General features: G+C 43.5%; 1 protein-coding gene across 1 annotated transcript; it reads right to left on the bottom strand.

The window, feature by feature from the left end:
* Nucleotides 1-2,370: 2,370 nt before the first annotated feature.
* On the bottom strand, nucleotides 2,371-20,115 carry PPP2CA (protein phosphatase 2 catalytic subunit alpha). Its single transcript, XM_064672222.1, has 8 exons — nucleotides 19,904-20,115; nucleotides 9,143-9,352; nucleotides 8,482-8,655; nucleotides 8,213-8,302; nucleotides 7,758-7,919; nucleotides 6,890-7,008; nucleotides 6,051-6,119; nucleotides 2,371-2,519 (listed from the first exon to the last, which is right to left on the bottom strand). The coding sequence occupies exons 1-8, from the start codon at nucleotides 20,003-20,005 to the stop codon at nucleotides 2,480-2,482; spliced, it is 966 nt and encodes a 321-aa protein (XP_064528292.1). The 5' UTR covers nucleotides 20,006-20,115; the 3' UTR covers nucleotides 2,371-2,479.
* Nucleotides 20,116-21,627: the final 1,512 nt, after the last annotated feature.

The following is a 21,627-nucleotide window of genomic DNA, read 5'->3' as shown; positions in this document are numbered from 1 at the left end:
TCATGAGAGCAAAGTAGACACCAATGGACTGACCAAACCCAACAACCAAATTCTGCCAAGCAGACACCAACTGGCTTTTTTTCATTATCAGCTTCTATTTCTCCCTCTAACTCTGCTCACATTCCCCTTACATAACTGCAGGGATTCGAGATAGTTTAAAAAACTAAAGATGAAGGGGGGGGGGGAAGACTAAAAATAGAAACACCTACCTCAAACCTATTTGCAGCATCTACTTCCTAACCTCATCCTCCCTCCACCTCCGCACACTTTAAACAGTGATTTTTGTACCAGTTGTGCCTTGGCACACCAGTTGTGCCTTGGCATCCTCTGAAATCATCTGGACCGTTCCAGAGGAGCCCAGCCCGGAGACTGAGTGTGACAGCCTGGCCTAAGCAGAGGGTCACGGCAGGCCGGGCAGTGCCACGCGGTGGCGCCGGGGCTCGCTCCGAGGGAGCTCAGCCCCGGGAGATGCGCTCCCGAGCATTCCAAGAACTCCGGGAGAAGCGCAGGCTCGCTGTATGTGGCCTTAAGAACGACGTTAAGTGGTAACGCATAGAACTGTGAATATCCTTGATATATCCTTGATATAAGCACGAGGGGAAGGGAACTGTGCTGGCTCTACAGGGCTGCCTGGCACTGGTGTCCAACCCTGGAGCTGTTCAAAGTCCAAAAAGCAGATTCCAGGCTGGCTCTGACGCCACGGATGATAACGAGCAGTTGCTTTGAGGTTTCAAAGTCCATGGGAATAAAGACAGTGTGTTTCAGAAGTCAGGCTAATTCAAAGCATTTTTAAAAGAGATTCCAGGGAAAAAGGGGCAGAGCTAAAGCTGGATAAACTCATGACCAGACAGTCAGAGAACCCATCCCCAGCCTCTCTCTCTCTCTCCCGGGAAGCTGTGGCACCCCCTCCCTCCCCCGGGCACGGTCCCGCTCCAGCAGCAGCCGGCTGTGCTCCTCTTCCCCGAGGACAACACGGCGCTGGAAAAGGAGCAGAGCTGCCTGTAAAGTGGGTCAAGCGTGGAATGAACCACCACAGGATCCTCCCAGACAGGGCTTCTCCAGGGCCCCCCCTTTTTCCTTATAAAACAAGGAAGAGAGCAGCAGTCACTGCCCACTCCTGCACCGACTGCCGCGATAAAGGGTTTCCCACAAGGTTTATGGTTAGGCTGGGTGTGGGGGGGTGTTTTTTTAAACTCCCGAAAAATAAAGGCAGTTGGGAGCCAGCCTAAAGCCTTTCAGCCCGATCGATCATGCAATTAGCAATGTAAACAAGTCACATTCCTCTTTGACAGTTCAGCGCTTTGGGTTTTAAATGCATAATCCAGAAAACAGGTTATAGGTTTAATGAAACAAATAATTAAAAAAGCCCCAAGCACCCAACCTGCAAAAATCCAGATGTGGTTGGGGGAAATCTGACGAGGAAGATGAACACAGAAGTCAAGACAACCAGATAGCAAAGGTTTAGTTCGATTTATACAACCTTGTGCAATGATATGAGGAGCTGCAAAAAGGAAAGTTTTCTCCTCACAATCATTTTCCTGCAAGTCTTCATCCAGGATGCTCCATCACCAGTCCCAGATACTATAACCAACTAATGTTTTATACACCAGCAGCAATCAGTTTAATTCCCACCCCAAAGCAGTTCTGTTCACCAGAGAGCAATTAAGAGATCAGTAGTTCAACCCATCTTAGAGAATAAAGCTTTTAAGCTGCAGCACAGGTTTTAAAAGGCTAAAACATGCAGCACTGCTTAGTTTCAAACCTAAAGTGTTGTTTCAGCCTTTTTTTCCTGTCCATATGCCAAAGCACTCTGGTCCCTTGCTCAAGAGAGCAGCCTGCCTTTATTCCCATCCAAAAAGGAGCACAGCCAAATGAATTAGAGCACTGAAATAACTTTTTGTAAAACCACAGAAGGCTGACTCATGAACTGCTGACTCTGCAGGGCTTTGCTGGTGTGTTCATGGGTACTGAAAGATTTTTATACAGCCCAGTGTGACTTTTACTTGGCTCTCTACCTGTTTCCAACCTTCTCCTGAACTTCCAGAGCACCAATACTCCACACGTTGAGATTGCTGTAGCACACAGAAGGCACCCAATGCCTTCTACAGGGCTTCAAAAATCATTGCTTGCATTTGGCTCCAAAATCCAAGCTCATGGAAACCATGTACATGGCTGCCAAAAACCATGGAACACTGAAAAGCCACTCCTCTTGTGTAAAATTTGCTTTAACTTAGGCAACAACCTCTAAAACACACCTCGAGTTTCAATGAGTGCTCTGCATTCAGAGAAAACAGGCAGCAACTCAAGTGATAAATGAGTGTGTGACAGGTACATAAGGAGGTGGGGAGTGGGGCCACACCTTCAACTCACTGAACTTGGAGAAGTATTTAATCTGAAATTCAAAGCTGTGATCGCACTTGCCTCTTCTTACAGACCATTTTTCCTGAATGAACATTTATCCTTCAGCCCCCTCCTGAGGTCACAGCTTCTCCAACAGCAGGAACTGCACTCCAGTATTACTAAGGAAACAAAGGGGTGAGAGGGGGGAAAACAGATGAATGTGTTTATCGAACTATGAAAAAAAGGCCCAAAGTAAACCCAGCCCTTGAGTAACAAGGTTGGTTTTATCTTGTACAGGAGGAAATTCTTTACCTTTAAGACTCAGGCTGAATTTTTAAATTGTCAAAGACTTTGTCCCAGGCTCTTAACCTACAACTGCTTTATGAAAATGCCTTTCAGTATTTCAGTTGACTACTACAAAAACAAAACTCCCCTCTCATGGAACATGGATTGGCAGCTCTCAGCAGTTTTTTCTCTATTTCCAGATGGATTTTGACAGTAAGCAGACTAAGATACAGGCAGGTAAAATGTCCCAGCTTTCAGCAGAGGGGTCTCCCCTCACCATCTTTTCCCCAGGGCAGAATTTGTTGTTACCACCCAGACGCGTGGGAAGAAGGAGGCAAGGCTCTGTCTTCCCTCTCTCCCATGTATCCAGTATTTTTCCAAGGTATTATCAGACCTAAACCAGGTAACACTGCCCAAGCACTTGGGATACTGAGTGTGTATAGAAGCATCAGCAGCTGGAAACAATCATACATGAGCAGGAAGTGACAGTCACAGACACTGGTTACCTTGGAGAAACATCCCTCTCCAGAGGCAGCTCAGTCACAGACGAGCAGGGGCTGTGGCAGCAGCCAGCCCCAATCCCCAGGGAGGCCATGAGCAAGAGGGAACAAAGCACAGGGTGGGAAGAGGCAGAAGAAAGGGGCAGAAAGAGGGTGTGAAGGGGGAAAAAACCCTAGAAATCTATACATTTCAAATCTGTCTCATTTTTCCTTTCAAAAACAAAGTTACTTAGATGTTTTCCTGTGTAGGAGTGTGATTTGGTCTCTTGATTTAATGGCCCCTTAGTTCAGGACAGGCCTCCACCAGTGCAGGGTGCTCACTTCCAGCTGATATGGCCAAATGTCTAAAGCAAAACACAACAGGGAAAACCCAAAACCCAGCCCCCTCTGTCCACCAGGATTCTCCTGGCTCTGGCCAAGTTCTGAGAAAGGAGAAAGTCTTTAAAGTGGTTCACAGAAAAGTAATTTCATTCTCAAATCTAAACCCCAGTGTCAGCCCTGGGTGTAACATTCCTGCTTGAACACTGAACTACCACAATCTGGGATTCTCAGCTACTATTGTGCATTTCTTGGAATTCATCAGTCTTTGTCACGACAGAGGAAACATCACCACTGATCTCCAGAACAAGGACAAACCCTAATCATGTTCCTTTCTCTGCAGCCAGTGTCCTCACAGGCTGAAGTGAAGGAAGCCTTGCTCAGGTGAACTAATGGATCAGCTACCAATAAATCAAACACCAATTATTGACATTTGAAGTTTTCTTTCTCCTCTTGAATCTTGCCAACACACTTTTAGCTGGTTAGTACTCCAGCAGGGTAACCAGTTTTTGCTCACAACATGGTTTTCTCAATGGAATCTTCGCACAGACCCTCACAGCATAATTTGGGGAAAGCACAAAAACTGGAGTGACTCCAACATTGTCCATGGACTTTACTAACAAGCACTTGGATTTGTGTACAGAAACTGAAGCAAGGAAGGGGCTCAGAGCAGATGAGTCACGCCAATTAAAGCAACAAGGAAAACAGAAAATAGGGCAAAGACATTCCTCTTGAAGGAATGGTGTCAATGAAAGCACAGTTCTATCTACACAAACACAGGGAATGGCAAGCGACAGGAATGGAACGTGAACTGCTCTCCACAGCAAAGGATTGATTTTCAACAGCAATCAAAGCAAAAGCTCCCAATATACTAAAAAAAGCCACTTCAGATGCACTTATTTTTAGCATGCACTTCTTCCTGCAAGAGATCAAACTGCAGCAGACTGAGCTCCCCAGCAGCCATTTGGAACCCAACCTATGACACGAGGCTGAGATTCTGCTGAAGGAAAAGCAACCCCTTGAGCCTTTCTGAAAGGGGATGAAGGAACATTGGGAAATGCAGCACCTTTTTTGCAAGGTAAAGAATTAAGTGGGCCTTCAGCTTTTCAGAAAAGCAAGAAAGCCCCAAAAAGCATGTCAAAGACCAGGCCTCCAGGTGGGTTGGAAATCTGCAAAGTTTCAGTGCATTCCCTTAGAAACAAGCAGTAGAAAACAAATCTCCATGTTATTACAGAATCTACATTGTGCCCAAAAAATTTAAAGTCTCAAACAATATGAATATTAAGAGTCCTCCATAAAGCCAACAGCCCAGTGTGTCTTTTCAACATGCCCAAGAAGTTTGAAGCACAAGCTTTAAGAAAGCAAAAAATTTGAATTTCTGTTTTGAACAAAATTATCAAATTGGGATTCTAATTCTGAAACAAGTTAGTAGAAAGGAAATATTTGAACAGAAGTTAACATAAACCACATACCACTATTTTTCAGAATAGAAGCTTGGGCAATACACGTAGTACTAAACTTCACGTTGTTTCCTTTAATATTTAGAAAACTGGTTTTATTCTTAAGTTTTTCAGAAAAATGATTTTAAGTATTAGCACCTACATTGTAAATGACTCAAACTTAGATTTACACTTGAAAATAAGCCACACAATCAATTAAGTGATCCTATATTCTTCCATTTTTGAGTATTTCAGTAGAGCACCAAGAGGGAAAGAGCAACATGTGAGTAACCAGTGAGCTGTTCTCAGCTGCAAGACACAGGCCCAGGATTCAAAAGGTCAGAGTTTTCCAGCACACTCCAGATCACCTCAGTTTTAGTTACTTAAGGTGGAAATTTCTATGCAAGTTTATAAAACCCATCCAGCTACATGTTAGTTTATTAAACCACAGTTGACCTGAGATGCAATTAGGATTTTGACATTTTTCCATACTTAGTTCACAAGTTTATTATGAAAAACACTGCAGCTCTGTCCTGCAGTAACAATTGTTTTACAGAAAAAAACAGTTCTGTTCAAAGTAATTCACTATCCTTGGACAATTACAAGGGACAATATGGTAGGGCAGAGTGGAAAAGGGAACTGAGTGCAGACAAAAAAAAAAAAATCAATACAATTAAATTAAACAGTATTCCCTGAAAATAAAACAAACAAACAGTTTCAGAACAAATATGAGGCCTTGGTACTTATTTTAAAAATGTTCTTTAAGCTTCAATGATTGTTTGCTGCTACCCTTATCTACAGTCATGCTGAATAAAGCTATAGCTAAATGGAAAGTTAAATGTATTCACGAGGTGTTAATGTCTACATCTTATTATTTGCAGTCTCTCAGAGAAAGCAAAAGTAACTACAAATAGCGCTATGCCAGAAACTGGTTTCTTGACCAACAATGTTGCTTCAGCATGCAATGAACTGGTTCATTCTAAAGTGGTCACAGTTGTTGACGACAAGAGGCTTTGTATTTGAATATGGCACGTCTTTTGGTCCATGTGAAAACAAAGTTTGAATGTTAAATATTTTCTGACACTTTGGAGTTACTGTTGCTCTTCCCATTTTCTTTAGGTCAACATATGGTTCATGGCAATACTGTACAGGTCTAAAATCTCTTTACAGGAAGTAGTCTGGGGTGCGGCGGGTCACATGCGGTTCCCCTCTGCGCGGCGCCGGGTCGAACTGCAAACTGAGAGCACACAGCAGTGAGGACACGAGGGCTCAGCTTCCACTCAGGTACCTTCCAGCCCCGAGTTACAGCAGCAGTGGTTTACCCCAGGTAAGTCTTTCCAAGTTTTACCACCCAACTGAAGTCCTGTAGACCAAGCGTTCAACCTCTTCCACCCCTTCTATCAGTATGTACTTATACTCCCCACATTTTAAACTCCTCTTACTAAAAGGTCTGGAGAGAGATTAATTTTAGCTTTAAGACTCAAACTGGTTAAACATTAACATATATTTAGAAAGTTAAAGTCTCCAGTAATTGTCAAAGAGGTCAGTTTACACTAAACTTTTCCCCCATTTACTAGTGAAGTTGTTGCTGTGGTAGTTAATTAGAAACCTCACTTAAAAAGCTGACATCCCAACATCTGAAGAATTCAAAGATTCCAAAAGTCTCTTGGCCTAGACCTACAGGAGGGCATTACCTCAGATGTGACAGACTACTCCTACTCTCAAATCACGTAGCTCTGTAGTAATTCATTAAACTCCAATTAGTTATACAAAACAAAAATGAGGAGTCTCACTTTTATCTGACAGAGAACATCTCAAAAACTGTCCCAGATATTTGACTCCAAGACTTTAAATGTGACTAATCCAACAATACCACACTCACTCCACCTCCAAAAAGCATAGAGGAGGAAAAAAAACCCCATACCTTAACACAATAATTAAATAACTTGCTACAACAACTATCTTAAAACCACAGGCAATATAATTCTCATTTTTAAACATACTTACAAGGAGTATTTTAGAGTATCATCAAGTTCCATAATTGCAGCCTGGTTGCCACAACGGTAACAATAGTTTGGAGCACTGAAAATTGTTACTACATTCCGATCATGGCACCAGTTATACCCCTGGAGAGGGAGAAAAAAGAATTATGACAGTCAAGTTCACCTGTTGTACCCCATGTAACCACCTGACTACTCATAGAATTTTTAATGTGCAAAGCCCTAAGTGGCACTTGTGGCACCCCATTTTAAATAAGGGTAAGGCCATGTCTTTACTTCACTTCTGGAGAGAAAAAGGAATTTTGGCCTTCACAGGTTGCTTCTTACTAGTAGATGTGAGTTAAACATTAAAAAAACCAAAACAAAACAAAGCAGCGAGAATTTGCCATTGCATTAGTGTTAGAAAGTTGAAACAGCAATTCTGAGGCACACAATCTACTCTGAACCTTCAGCTGTGATCACCAAAACCAGAATCCAGACATACATTTAAGGATCTGAACTGCCAGAGATAACTACAGACTGACAACAAAAGCACTCATGTAGGATAAAAAGAAAAAAAAACATCTTTTTTCAAGGAACACATATTTAAGAACCTTTTTATCTACACAGAAAGCAATGCCACATCTAGTACTGAAGCCTGGTTTGGGACATTACTGTAAATTTTCAGAAGAAAAGGCCAAAATAAAGGTTATCCCACTGTCAAACTGAGAAGCTCTTTCAGTAACTGCACATCAATACTGTCAAGGTCAAGTTTCTGGAAGACTCTCAGCTGGACCATCAGTTGTGACAGCAGCACGTGCACACCTCTGGCACACAGAGAATTAATGGACCAGGCACAGAATTCAAGGTTGGAACACACAGGATGTCCTGCTCACCTCCATTACCAACTGATGAGCTCTTGAAACCAACGTAAGGCCATTGGCATGGTTAAAGGTTTCTGAAATATCCTGTCCAAATGTATAACCTGCACCTCGAGGAGAAATTCCCCAGCCACCACGATCATCTGGATCTGACCATAGCAAGTCACACATTGGACCCTGTAAGAGATGCAGAAGATGTTTCAGAGGTGAAGTACAAAATACCAAAAAAAACACAAAAAACTTGCACACACTCCCCTCCCACACAACTTGTTGCAGCAACACTTTGAGACTTAATATGTTTCTTTCTTTAGGCAGGTGTCCCTCACCTTTCCTTCAAAAACCCAGAACAGGAAGACAGGCACTTTCTTATTGCTAAGCTGATCTGAATTTCATTTTCAGCCTGTGAACCCAACCACCCAATACATGCTGAATCATGAAACTCATTGGTTTAGAAAATGATTTTTCAGTACCTCGTGGGGAACTTCCTGCAAGCGATCAAGTGCTCTGATGTGATCCAGTGTATCTATCGATGGAGAGAGGCCACCATGTAGACAGAAAATCTGCAAGAGTTCAGACATATGAAGTTTATTTATTTAATGAGTGCAATTATAATGGTTTAGAATAAATGATTAGGAGAAAATCTGCATGAGATTCCTTTACAACTGAGAGCTGACAGAATGCAGCGTTAGGAGCTCTCTTTACAACCAACAACATTTAACTCTGTCAAATGTCAACATACCTGGCCATCCACCAAGGCAGTTAGAGGCAGGTAATCAAAAAGGTCTGTGAAGTATTTCCAAACATTTGCATTTCCGTATTTTCTTAAACATTCATCATAGAACCCATATACTTGTGTGATTTGCCTGCTTTCGTGGTTCCCTCGGAGAATTGTGATGCGTTCACGGTAACGGACCTGAACACAACAGTGCATGGGAGAGGCATCAAAACACGTGTGGCTTCCCAAAACCACAATTTGCACCCCTTAATCCCCAGCAATAAAGCAATTAAAACCAAGCCCTTCTTAAGATTAAGGTTCACCTATAGCCTTTGAGAAAAAAAGGAATAATTTTTAACTGCCAAATATTTCTGGGATTAATTACAAATTGTATTTACTATTACTAGTGGACTTCAGTACAACTGTGCATTAAGCTGATCTCTCTCAGCAAATTCTTAAAGACTGCTACTTAGGCAAGTAAAAAGTACTCATTTTAGATAAAGCTCAGGCTTGCATCGAACATTAATTTATTTTAAGGAGTGACTTAGAAAACTAAAGACAGCCAACATGTCAGATTGTGTACCTCTAATACCAGCATAGTGAAAATCATAACAGATATTAAGTGTAGTCAGCAGAGTAATTATATATGTTTATACAGAACTGTGCAGCTGAGAAGAAAAGTTACCTTAAGAGCTACAAGCAATGTGACTGTTTCCACTGAATAATAGCCTCTGTCAACATAGTCCCCCATAAACAAATAGTTTGTGTCTGGTGATTTGCCTCCAATTCTGAAAAGTTCCATGAGGTCGTGAAATTGTCCGTGGACATCTCCACAGACTGTGACTGGACATCGCACTTCTTGTACATTAGATTCTTTTGTCAAAATTTCTTTAGCCTACAAAACAAAAAACACATTCATTGAGTTTGTCTATGAACAGTTGTTTTATTCAAAGCACACTCTACCACTTCCTGCTCTCTACTACCTGCTCTCTTTAGGAACTCTTGTCCCTTCCTTGTCTGAGGCATTTGAGATAAGAGTTTCCCTTTACTTAAAATAATATTTTGCTTTATCCAGCCCTGTATTAGCAACAGAAATTTGGTTTGGTAGGGGTTTTCTCTCCTTGAGAATGGTATTTCAGAGGTAATTTCCAACTTCAGTGAAACTTCAAACGGTCTACAAAAGCATAAAAAAATGATCATCACTGCTGGAACTTAAAAAGGTTTGTAAGTATTTGGAAAAATTAAATCTAAAAATCCTGCCAATGTCCTCCAAAAGCCCAAACTTAAGACACAGCTAAAACACTACCAACATCTTGACATCCATCTGCACAGACAACAACTCACCCCCAAAGGCAGTGAGTCCTACATGAAGCACAATGAGAACATAAGCCCTCACTGGTACCAGCAATTACAGAGCAGGTAATTACCTGCACAAGCTCTCTCAACAAGTTTTGTGTTTAAACACAGACTAATAACATCAAGTTGTGTCCTAATAAATCAAAACTGGGAAACATCTTTGTCATCACCATTTTTTCCCCACAGAATTTTGTACATAAAACTTGCACACAAAGGCAATTTGTATGAAGCAGCACAGGCTAAATATAGCATCAGAAAGGTAATTTTAAAATAGCCGAAGACAGTTGTTACAGTTTGTTCTCAGAACAGTCACCAGACACATGCCACAATAATTTTCTAAATCAAGAAGGTATTAGAAATATAAATAGTAACAAGTTTACAAGTTACCATCTACAAAGATTTCCCTGCTTTTCAACTGTCAGTGCTCCTATTCAGAATGACAAAAAACTGTATTCTATTCTATAACCCAAGGTATCTACAAGGTATCACAAGACAGTGGCTGACTCTCCCACCCAAAAGCGGTCTCTCTGTCCCCTCACATCATCCTGGCTGACCACCATGGTCACCACTTCAAACAGAAGCACCACACAGTTTAATGATGGAGGTTCATGAGATGGAACATGAAATGTTTTACTGAACACTGCAAAGAAATGAAGAATGCAGCGTGGTTCAGCACCCTGCACTGCACAGAGCTTGAGATGCCCCAGCACCAGCCCAGGCTGGAACCACTCTGCAGACGCATTTACAGACATATTTACAACAGAAGTCAACCCCCCTATGACAGTTTCCACTCGTGCTGTGCCTCCTACTAAAGATAGGTCATTGCTGGCTTGTGGTAGATGCTAAAAGTGTAGATTTATTTTAAGATAGCCTGACTTAAGTTCATTTTAATGCAGTGACACTCACCGGATGTTTTGAAGGTGTTTTAACAGCTTTAGCCTCTTCTAATACGCGCTTACATTCAGAAGCTTTAGCCAGCTTAATTATCCTTTTGACAGAGAATCTTACAGATGCTTATAGCACCCCAATAAAAACCCTACTCTTTAATTAGACTGCTTCTACCACCGTATTTTCTTAACACACTCGAAGCACTGCACAAAGAATGCAGCATTCATTTTTCATCAAAGGTATGCAGCGTTTGTGCTGACTGAGATGAGAATGGCAGAACTTCTCAGCCATGGAGTTGTTGCTTCCTTGGTTTCTGAAATATTAAATCACTCAGATACTCACGTGACCAAACACGTAGATAACTCAGACAGCTACTCTGATGGAAAAAGACTGTTCCAGGTCAACTTGCAGAACAGCAATCTCTATTTAAATCCTGCAGTGGAGGAATGCTGGTGCAGGGATTCCAACATCTCCATGTTCTAAAACCAGTTTCATGCAATACTGTGTTACTAACTGCTTAGTCCATTTACAGCCTTATGTCCCACAACATTAAGAGTGGCATATATTAAAGTGATTAAGCACTCCAGAAAAGAGGTTTGGCAGAGCTGAACATGGGAAAAGTAACATCCTCAAAACAAGCCACCAACAAGCGGTCCATCAACCAACCCCCAAATTTCCACATTCATTCCTATGGAAGGAACACGGGTTGGTAAAACAGCAGCACATGGAAGACTCCAGTTTCACAAAGGGAAGTGATCACTAACAACACTACTGCACCCTCTGTGCCCCTGACCTTGTACTGGATCACACACCACCCTGTGCAACCTCACCTAGTTCCACTCCCTCTTTATTGATCCTTTTGCCAGATCCATGATGATGCTACTTACTCAGCCACATCACACAACTCCCTCCCTGCCCATCCTCCCTTCCAACAAATGGACTTCCCACCAGCAGCTCTCCTGCTCTTCCTCATGGAAAGGAAGCAGCAGAGCAATCTTCAGCATCCTTCAGCACAAGGCAAAAAACAACTGATCCAACCATCTCACAAAGGTGAACTAAGGAAGAGAAAGAAGCACACCCACAACCCCTTGAACTTCAAAAATTCAGTGACCTATTGCCACTAAGGATAACAGTGCAACACACTGCAGTATTTTGACATCAACATCTTGAAATGACCAGGTTTCATTGTCTATCACCGGGATAAACAACTATACAATTCTGAAACAGATTTTTCTTGGACACTTATTCTTTTGTATTTCAGCCTTTTTTCAGTTCTTAACAATTCTTAGCATTATTTCTGTACACCTTCAACCCTTGTAAGTACCCCACACCATAGAAGTTTGACTTGTGGTGATATGCTACAACTTAGAGATTAATTAACTTAAGCAAAAACTCGTTACCAACAATCTGCTACATTACAGTTGTTAGACCCTAAACTCCAAATCAGTCCAACTATTTTTTCTCAGATTTCAAAATCAAGTGCAAACAGATACAGACTAAGATGAAAAGAACACAATTACTTCAAGCTGGTAAATGCTGATTTTACATCCAAGCATCAATAAAGTCTAATGCAGAAAAACCATGTAGCTGTGCAACACAGTTGCACATGGAGAGCATAAGAACCAAGTGCAATGCTGTCACAACTGTCACTACTGCTGAGGTGGAAAGTCACGTACTTTACTTAGAACAATCTCAAAGTTCACACAATAAGCACATATCAAGTACACTTCAGCTTAAGTCACAGCAACTGGAGTTCATTCTGACTTGATACTGGCTTGCTCAGCCATTCTGCTGACATTGTAAAAAGACAACTTGTATGATCCCAAAGCACAACAGGAATAAAACCAATATTGGTTTAAACACACAAGAAAACAGCGCATTTTCACTTCATTGTAAAGCAAGTAGCACTGCATAAAAATACCTAAACCCTAGTGTTTTAGAATCAAACTGTTCCTGGCCTGCTGCACAGCATCTAAAGGGCCAGTGGAACAGTACCACACTGTTTGGGTGCCTCTGTTTACAAAGCACATCTATGCAAAGCACTGTTCTTAAAACACAAAGATCAGCTTCATTGTTTTAAGACAATGCAAGATCCAAGTGAATGAACAGCCATGGATGAGAATTTAAAAAAATGCATGACTACTAAAGTTATTACAGTATGATTTTCAGACCCTCACAACATATTTCATGACATGCAGGGGTTGTGTGTATGCAGACATCTCTCTTATTTCCCCTGTTCCCTATATATAATTTTATCCTCCATGCCACAAATTAAGGCTCAGAGTTGTAAGTGCCACAAAAGCCATAATCCATCCTCTTCTTTCTTTCTCAACTCTCGCTACACTGAGGATAAGCGAGTTTCCCTCTTGAGCAGAGTACCTCAACCTTGTCTCAGAGAATTAATTTCAAGTGATCCATTTCTGCAAAATCCTCTGAATTAATCTGCAACCAAATTCCTCTGTGTTTCCAGAACATACCAGATATTTCTTATTACTCCAGCCCCTTCTTAGGTCCCTACATTGTAGCAGGAGCTCTGACAACTCAGCCCAATTACCTACCCTGAAAAACTCTGGGGCATATAAAAGAAAAATAACAAGACCTAAATCAAACAGTGAACACCAGTGTGTCTGTGTAGACTTGTAAATCAATGCTCGAAGCAGCACTATGAAGCACTTACCAAAGATCACCACTAACTCAGTAAAGGAAATACAACCATTTTAATTAGACAACATAGTTCCAAAGCCATGGCTGCAGATGGTGAAGTGTCACTCTTGGCAGACCAGAATTCACACCTGCAGCCCACCACGTTGTCTAGTAAAGTGTGTGATGAGAGGCATCCACAGTAACCCAGACAAATAGTTATTGGGAGTTACCACAAAGACATTTTGATGAGATCGAAGCCTTCGACCACACCCATGATTTCCTGTGGCCAAGGTGCACAGGATGTGACTAAAGGCACAGTGATCAGCTAATTGGGATGAATACTGGTCTTAGCTGGCCAAACATCATGACCTGGAAGAGATTCCAGTCCCAAGCAAAGTCATCCATTACAGTCAGCAAGTTCTTCTGCAGAGTCCACGCTTTTCAATTTAAAGGTTTCCCCCCATCACCCCTTTACTTGAGGAGGAAAGAGAACGTGTTCCAACAAAAAGTGGACTCATTTTTAAAACAAAAGGTATTTTCATTCACTGTCTGACATTTTAAACAAAACTAGGTAAATGAAGCCTCCAATATCACCCTTCTGTGAAGAAGCCATGGCAGCAGCCAGATTACACACGACACAAATGGGGAACTGATTTCTGCTGAACTTGGCAATCCACTAAGGAGTTCAATGTGAATGTATAAGTAGGAACAAAATTAAAACACAAAGCTCCCCGCTGACATTTAATTATTTAGTATTCCAAAGTAAGTAAAACCAGGATTTCCATCCACAGAGAAGTCACAGCAGCAAAATACTCTTTTGCCAGGACTGAAACAGAAGATGACAGATCTGCTTTCTCTCCGGTTCTGACGAGCATCTAAATATTCAGTTCTCGTCTCTTCTGTTTGGTTCAAAGACAGACCAGTTTAAATATAAGATGTTAGCCAGCCAGAAGAGCAATCCCAACGCCAGTACTGCAGCTAAGATTGAGATAACCACCTTCCTTTATCTCCTGTCAATTCTAGAAGGTCTACAAGAAAGCATGCAAGCACTGAACTTCTGCCAAATAACCCTGTATGCCTTTGTATCACGAAGTCATGACTGACACCACTTGTAGCCCTGATAGTTCCCTCAACACTTCCATTTGGAAAAATCGGTAGCAGTCTTACAAATTCAGTGTTAACTGATGGAATATTCTTTCCCTCAGATGCAGATATAAGAGAAGGAAAGGGGAACTGCTATTTAATAATCAGTAGTTGAAGGAAGGAGCTTCTCTGAAAAAATTCAATGTCCTTATTTTGCTTCATATAAAAGATCTTAGCGTGTTTAATTTTAAATTTTAAAAAAAGTCTAGAAAAGCTTTTTCAAAACATAGGGGGCCACATAGCTTGGGAAATCCAGATGCCTTCCTCCCCTCATGGGACTTTCAAGAAACACAGCCAGGGCAGTAATGCAGAAGCTGACCACTTACACTGTTTTCAGTCCCATCTGTAGAACAAGTTGTATTCATTTTGAATCATTCCAGTTGTAAAAAAAGAAACAGGCTAAAGCCATTCCCAAACTAGTTGTGCCTGATATCCACAAGTCCAGCTTCATACAATGAACTCCAAAGGTTTTCAACCCTTTTGCTCCAACAACTCCAACCACAGCTTGGCACAGTGATGGTGGAGGTGCAGTCAGAACACCAGATGGAGGATGGGGCAGGCTCGTGTGTCAAAACCCAAGAGAGGTACTTCAGAGCTAACCAGCACTGGAAGGTATTTTCAAATAGGAACTTGCTCTGACTTAGGAGTGCTTACTTCTGTTAGCTGAAGCTATCCCCAAAACAACCCAAATATCTCTCACTCCTATTTGATCACAACTAATGCTGTAATTAAAAACCAAAAAGCCAAGACCAAAACACCTCACCACCAGCACAATTCGATTTTTATAGAATTTATTAGAACTGAAAAAAAGCAGAAAGCTGCTGATGCTACAATCACTGGCACACACAAGACTAAATTCTCACATGCACATCAAGGTGTTGTGAGTATAATCAGGACTAGGTGAGAAGACTGGAAGGCTGACACTTCAAATGCCTTCTGTTTAAAGAATTTCCATTTTATATTATCAACCACCACAAAACAAAACAAAAAAAAAATCAGCAACAAACCAGAACACTGGGAGTAAAAGGATTGACTTTTTTGGTGAAAATGTTCTGGAATAATCAAAACCAGAGTTATTAAAATGTTACAAGAGGCTCTGTACAGTACACTTGTAACTCTTCAGAGATGGAAGGTGTAACTACATAACCCCCATCAATGACTTGGCCCCTGGGGATGTTTCACAAAGCAGCAGTGAAGGAGTTCTAAACCAACCTCTGGTCTCCCAGAGCCCCCTGAACAGCTCCAGAGGGGCCCTCCTGCCACTGGCAGCAGGTGAAGGTTCCCTCAGTAGAGAATCCAGAAGCCAGTGCAGGAGCAAGGCAGAAGTGCAGTGCTGCACCTTCCTCTTGTGCCAGGGCCAGGGTGGAGGGACACACACCTTGCCCACTGCACAGCCCACCACACAGATACTCTCACTACCAGGGAATTCTGCTGGGGCAGCTTTTTTGGCTGATCTACAGCAAGTTCAGACAGGAACAATAATTTTCACAATCATCTTAGTCTGAAGAATAGTTATACGTGATGGATATGGGAAGCTAGCTAATGGAAAAGCCCTTGCAAATGCAGCTGGAGACAGTTTAAAACATTCACTTCTGGCCAAAAATAATCAGCTAAGAAAGGTGACTCCTGAACAGCAGAGGAGGTAGAAGGGAGCATGTGCCTCTGTCTGAAAAAGAAGCTGGGCAGACAACTCAGCTTAAAACATAGGAGTGAGATCCACAAAACATGCCAGTCCTATGCACTGGAGGAACTGAACTTTGATTGCAGAGGCTTTTCTTGACCCAAAAGAAAGCTTCACCACTAATATACTTGCCCTCTCAGAACTAAGGCACTCAACATAAGCTACACGAGTTGGAGCAGCTCATACAGCTGCAGTAGGTACAAGCCTGTTAGGTTAGAGAAAATCTAACCTGGAATATCAGGTGTTAAACAAATTCAAAATTCTGCAACAGGAAAAAAAAAGTCAGAAAAATACACCATGAACAAGGTACATACTAGAGAACAGTATGGCCCAGAAATGTATTTATTCTATGAAAATTAGCACTGATGACAAATCAAAAAGCATATGTAACCAAGATCATTGTTACAGATCAAAAACTGCAGGAGACAAAGCCTGAATCAAGGTTTCTTGAATGCCTTTCCCAGTATCAGCCCTTTGTTTAGTTTAAAAATATTTTGGCTAGCAGCACTGCCCATTCAGAGGCATTTCACCAGTAATTCAAAAGCTATGAACACTTTACACAGCTATATGACCAAACTGTCCTCTCTCTCTAAAAACCTGATGCTGTGCTCAAACCCAGTTAATCACAAACTAGCGTTTCCAGGGGAGACACTGACACCTCTGCCTCCACCTGCACTAGATCCCTTCTGCAATAACCAAAGGAAACTATCCACAAATTCAACTCATTCCTTTGTGCATTTTTAGACTGTCATCCCACCTTCCTGAGCAATGCACCACACCCCCAACCTCCTGTCATAAAGGCCACCTATACACCAGTGATGAGGCAACACCATTTCCCTCTACCCTCACAATGTATGGAAAAGAAATTCCAAACCAGCATCCTTTCATTCAAAATGGCCAGTGGAAAAACCCTCACCTGGCAATAAAGGACTTCCTTTCTCCTCTGTCAATAAACAACTCAGTGTTAACAGGACAAACACTGCTGACATGTAACAGTGAACTATACTGGGCATATTTTGACCACTTTTTCAGAACTTACACTTAAATGTTGAAGCAAAGCACACACAGTCGGTCACTAAACTGATGCAACATTAAACACACAGCATGTATTAAGCCCAGAATAATTTAGCTGCCACTCAGAGGTTGATATTATTTCAAATCATCTGTGAATGTATTATGTATTATTCATGGTTACAAATTACTCCCAGATTTCAAAGACATTTCTGCCCAGTTCCCACCACCACCATCACCCAGGTAACCATGGCTGATGTAAGATGCACCAAGACAGTAACTGGGATGCACAAAAGGCCACACTTAATTATCATGCTCATAAAATGCTGTTATGTTCTTCAGGTATCAATACTGAAATACAAGAGAGCCCTTAGGCTTGTTCTCATTACACAGGCACCACACTGCACACAGCAGATCAAGAAATACTAGTCAGGGAGATCATCCCATTCACATGTTATAGGGGAAAAGTTCTCACAAAGATATTTTTTATTTGTTTATTTTAACTAGCCCTAGCTACAATGAAATGTGGTGAAGAACAACAGTTCATACCCAGTAGGGTCTTTACTGTCCTTTGGAACGCGAGCTATGTTTGGTATTGCCCTTAAGACATTAAGCTATTTGTGGAAAAACCACCTTTTGGTGTGATTACATCCATGAAACTACTTAAATAGTCCAAACGAAGCACAACTCAGTGAGGTTTCTGACAGTCAGTGCTGGAGACATGGAAACACTTTCAAGCAGGTGCTGTCCCTCAGCAGGAAGGTGCAGAACTCTGCTCATGCCCTGCTTCCACAATCACAGCTTCCCACTCGAGGGGCAGAGACAACCTGATGGAAAACTCAGACGTCAAGGGCCTGCTTCCAATTCCCTGCATCAGCAACCATGTAGAAACTAAACTACTCTGAGCAGAGAGTCCCAGTAAATCCATCTGTAGTTACCAGTAACAAATCACCTTTCTGTAACATTCCCAGGCTGTGGCTGTTCTCTGCACAGTGTTGAGCCCACACCTGGCACACGCAGGGAATTCCATCCCACTATCCAGAGATCAGCCACCTTTGGTCTGGAGCTGCTCACAGACACCTGACTTGAGACAACCTGAAGGTTGCTACTAAATGATATTTTTCAGGTAGATTTCTCTCAAACATTCTCCTAGACTCTCATGTCAACACCCAGCAGGTGGACACACAACTTTCTTTTCTCCTTTACCATTAGCTTGGTGACGAGCATTACACATTTATCCACAAATAAAGCTCATTTCCATTCTTCACTGGGAAAAAATGAAAACGTCATCTCGTGCAACAATGATGACTGGGACTACTGTATCCTCTGTAAGGAATTTCTAGTGGCATGCCTGCTCCTCACTGAACCAAAACCCCCATGAACTGAAAGCTCCCTGTATATCCCTCATGGTCCTGCAAGTTACCATCCAGCCCCACAAAACACACCCACTCCTGTGGGATTCAGGACTCTGCACCCTTCAGTTTAGAGATGATGGCAAGTGACACACTCGCCTCTCAAACAAAGCAATACAAGGAAGAAGCTGGACCACTGTCATTGGAGAGGCACATGGAAACATCCAGGCAGTGACATTGCCACTTGCTCGCAGCTCCGTTTAAAATACACAGCCTGGATCAAACGGAAAAAATGTTGAGTTGCTGGAATACAAGTGAACTAAAATCTGTACTGGAGCAAGAACCCGTCTGGCCAAAAGTTCTTTATTAGGTTCATAGACAGTCCTCTGGAAACAATTTGCTTCAAAAACAACATGGTGTAGTATTTGAAGGCATGATTCCAAATTTAAAATATTCTAACTACTTTCTGTGGCAAGTATGGAGGCTTCTTTAGAACTCAGTACAGTGATAACTACCCGTATTCCTTAATGTCCAGTTCCCATACAATTCACAAATATTCCATCCTTCAGTCTAGGAATGTAAGAATACACAAAACCCTCAGTTAAAAAAAAAAAACACCAAAAAAAAACCAACTCAGCTATTAAGTTACACCCAGAATTAGAATCCAATTGGAAAATGCATATGGATGCTACCAGAACAAAATTTTTCTTGAATTTCGAAAAGGCAACCAGTCTATCCTGGGCTGGCTTTACAACCTCTCTATGCCACAAATGCCTGAATCAACACAGCGCTCTGTAACATCCGAGTTCCAATGCTTCCCCATCCATCACCTTAAAAACACATCCAGTTATACAGGATCTCGAACGTTTATTCTGTGAATTCCATGAAATCCAGAACCTCATTCAGAGAAACCAAAGCCCTGATGCCAGTTTATTTTTCAATGAGCTATAAACGTATCGGTGCTTATTCATATCATGAAAAACACAAAAAGAAAAAAAAAATCAAAGCAGCAGCTCTTTAAGGCGTGTGATTTCCACCCGATCACCGCAAGCTTTTATTTCCATTGTGCCCCTCTCGCTCCGGGGGGTGATTTACCGTTCCACCGGGGGGTCTCTCGGGGGTCTCTCCCGAGGATCCATCGCGGCCGCGGCGCCATTTTAGGAGGCGCTGAGCGGGCGGGAGGCGGGGCCGCGGCTCCGGCAGCGCCGAGCGGCCGCCGCGAGCCCGGAGCGGCTCCCGGATCGCTCCCGGCCCCGCTCCGCTCCCGGCCCCGCTCCCCTCCCGGCCCGGCCCGGCCCCGCATCGCCCCCGGCCCGCCCGGGCACCCCCGCCCGGCCGCCCCAGCTCCCCGCCCGGCCCCGCAGCCCCTCACCTTCTCGCAGAGGCTCTTCACCTGCCCCTCGGAGAGCTGCTTGCACTCGTTGAGCTGCTCCACCCACTGGTCGAGCTCCTTGGTGAAGACCTTCTCCTCCATCCCGCTCTCCCCCTCCTCCTCCTCCTCCTCCTCTTCTTCTCCCTCCTCCTCCTCACCGGCTGCTGCTGCCGCACCGCCCCGCGGGCCCCTGCGATCCGCGCTCCCCACAGCGGCGGCGGCCGCGACGCGTCAGGGCGGGCGGGCGACGGGCGCGGGGCTCAGGGACGGGGCCGGCCCGGGGCGCTCCGGCTGCGGCAGCGCTGCCGCTCCTCGCTCCGCACCGTGTAATGGCCGCCGCTGCTGACGTCACCGCCCGCCCCGCCGCGGGGAGGGGGACGCCGCGGGAGCGCACGGCGCCTGCGCAGCGCCCGGGCGGGGCCGCGAGTGCGCGCTGAGGGGCGCGCGGGCCGGGGGGTTGGAGCCCGTGAGGGGCTGAGGGGAGGCGGCTGCCGGGGCTGCTCCCAGCCCTGAGGCGGGAGCGGCGGTACCGCCGCGACGGGGTCGCTGCCGTGGCCATGCCTGCCCCTCCTGTCCCCGTGTGCCCAGCGCCGGCTCCTCGCGGGGCACAAGGCGGGACGCGGGTCCCCAATGGCTTTGTGCGGCTCCGCAGTGTTTGTGGTTCTCCCTGTAATTAATGCACATAAATATCTCCAGTGAGACGGTGCCAGGCTCTCTTCAGCCACACGACAGGGAGAAATGGCCATAAACTAAAACACAAGAAGTCCCACCTCAACATGAGGAAGAACAGCTTAAGGCTGAGGGTGGAACAGCTGCCTAGGGAAGGCGTGGAGTCTCCCCCCCTCAGGAGACCTCCCAAACCCACCTGGACACGTCCCCCTGTCACCTGCTCCAGGTGACCCTGCCTGGGCAGGGCGATCTCCAGAGGTGCCCTCCAACCCCAGCAATTCCATGATTCCGTAGTCCTGAGCACCGTTACCCTGTCCTCCAGGGAACAGGGAAGGAGAGGGCGCTTGCTGGTGTTGGTGTTTAAAAAATAAAGCTTTTCAGATTTAAATCGTAAGCATAATATCAGCTCGCTTGTACCACCATGTAGTACTTAGGTTAGAAAGGCTGTGTGGCGTTTCTTTAAAAAACAATTTATATTGAAAGAGTTCTTGGAAGACCGGGGTTTAATCTGACCTTTTTGGTCAGGAATAATGCACGAAGTGCAGTGTAAGCTTTCAGTAAAGGAGACTAGTGGTGGACCTTTCAGGAACCTTTCAGGAAGGTGGACATTTTTCAGGTCCTTTCAGGAAACTAGTGGTGGACCTCAGCTACCTTAGTGCTCTCAGACGCTTCCTTTCTTCCTAATGGGAAATATGTCAGTAAGACAGGGATAAGCTGCAACAAAAAGGAATGGAAGAAAATAGGCATCACCGATTTGTAATAGATTATGTGTCTTATTGCAATTTGCATCTTAAATGGGAGAGAAATCAGTCAATGCAAGATTTCCCTCAAATAACTTCCAAAAGGCATGAAATGATCAGTAAAAAAGAAATAAATAAATTTTTTCACTTAATGGGTCAAAATTTAGACAAAATGTTGATTTGTTCATTTCAAGAGGGTACAGGGACTTTTCCTCGTTAATTTGCGCTAATTGTCTTGGTCATCATTTGCCTAATACAGAGTCTGACTTGTTAAATTCTTTGCCTACTATTGAAGCAAATTAAGGATTCCATAGT

This window comes from Pseudopipra pipra, chromosome 15, assembly GCF_036250125.1.
Source record: "Pseudopipra pipra isolate bDixPip1 chromosome 15, bDixPip1.hap1, whole genome shotgun sequence".
In the NCBI taxonomy this organism is placed as follows: domain Eukaryota; kingdom Metazoa; phylum Chordata; class Aves; order Passeriformes; family Pipridae; genus Pseudopipra; species Pseudopipra pipra.
The sequence above is the reverse complement of the archived record's forward strand: the minus strand, read 5'-3'. Positions and strand labels throughout refer to the sequence as shown.

Excerpts from the sequence above, each read along its gene's own strand:
- PPP2CA (XM_064672222.1), bottom strand. The coding sequence starts at position 20,005 with ATGGAGGAGAAGGTCTTCACCAAGGAGCTCGACCAGTGGGTGGAGCAG. Across the intron at positions 9,353-19,903 it reads TGAAGAGCCTCTGCGAGAAG|GCTAAAGAAATTTTGACAAA; the intron begins GTGAGGGGCTGC and ends TTTGTTTTGTAG. Across the intron at positions 8,656-9,142 it reads CATTGCTTGTAGCTCTTAAG|GTCCGTTACCGTGAACGCAT; the intron begins GTAACTTTTCTT and ends TGTTGTGTTCAG.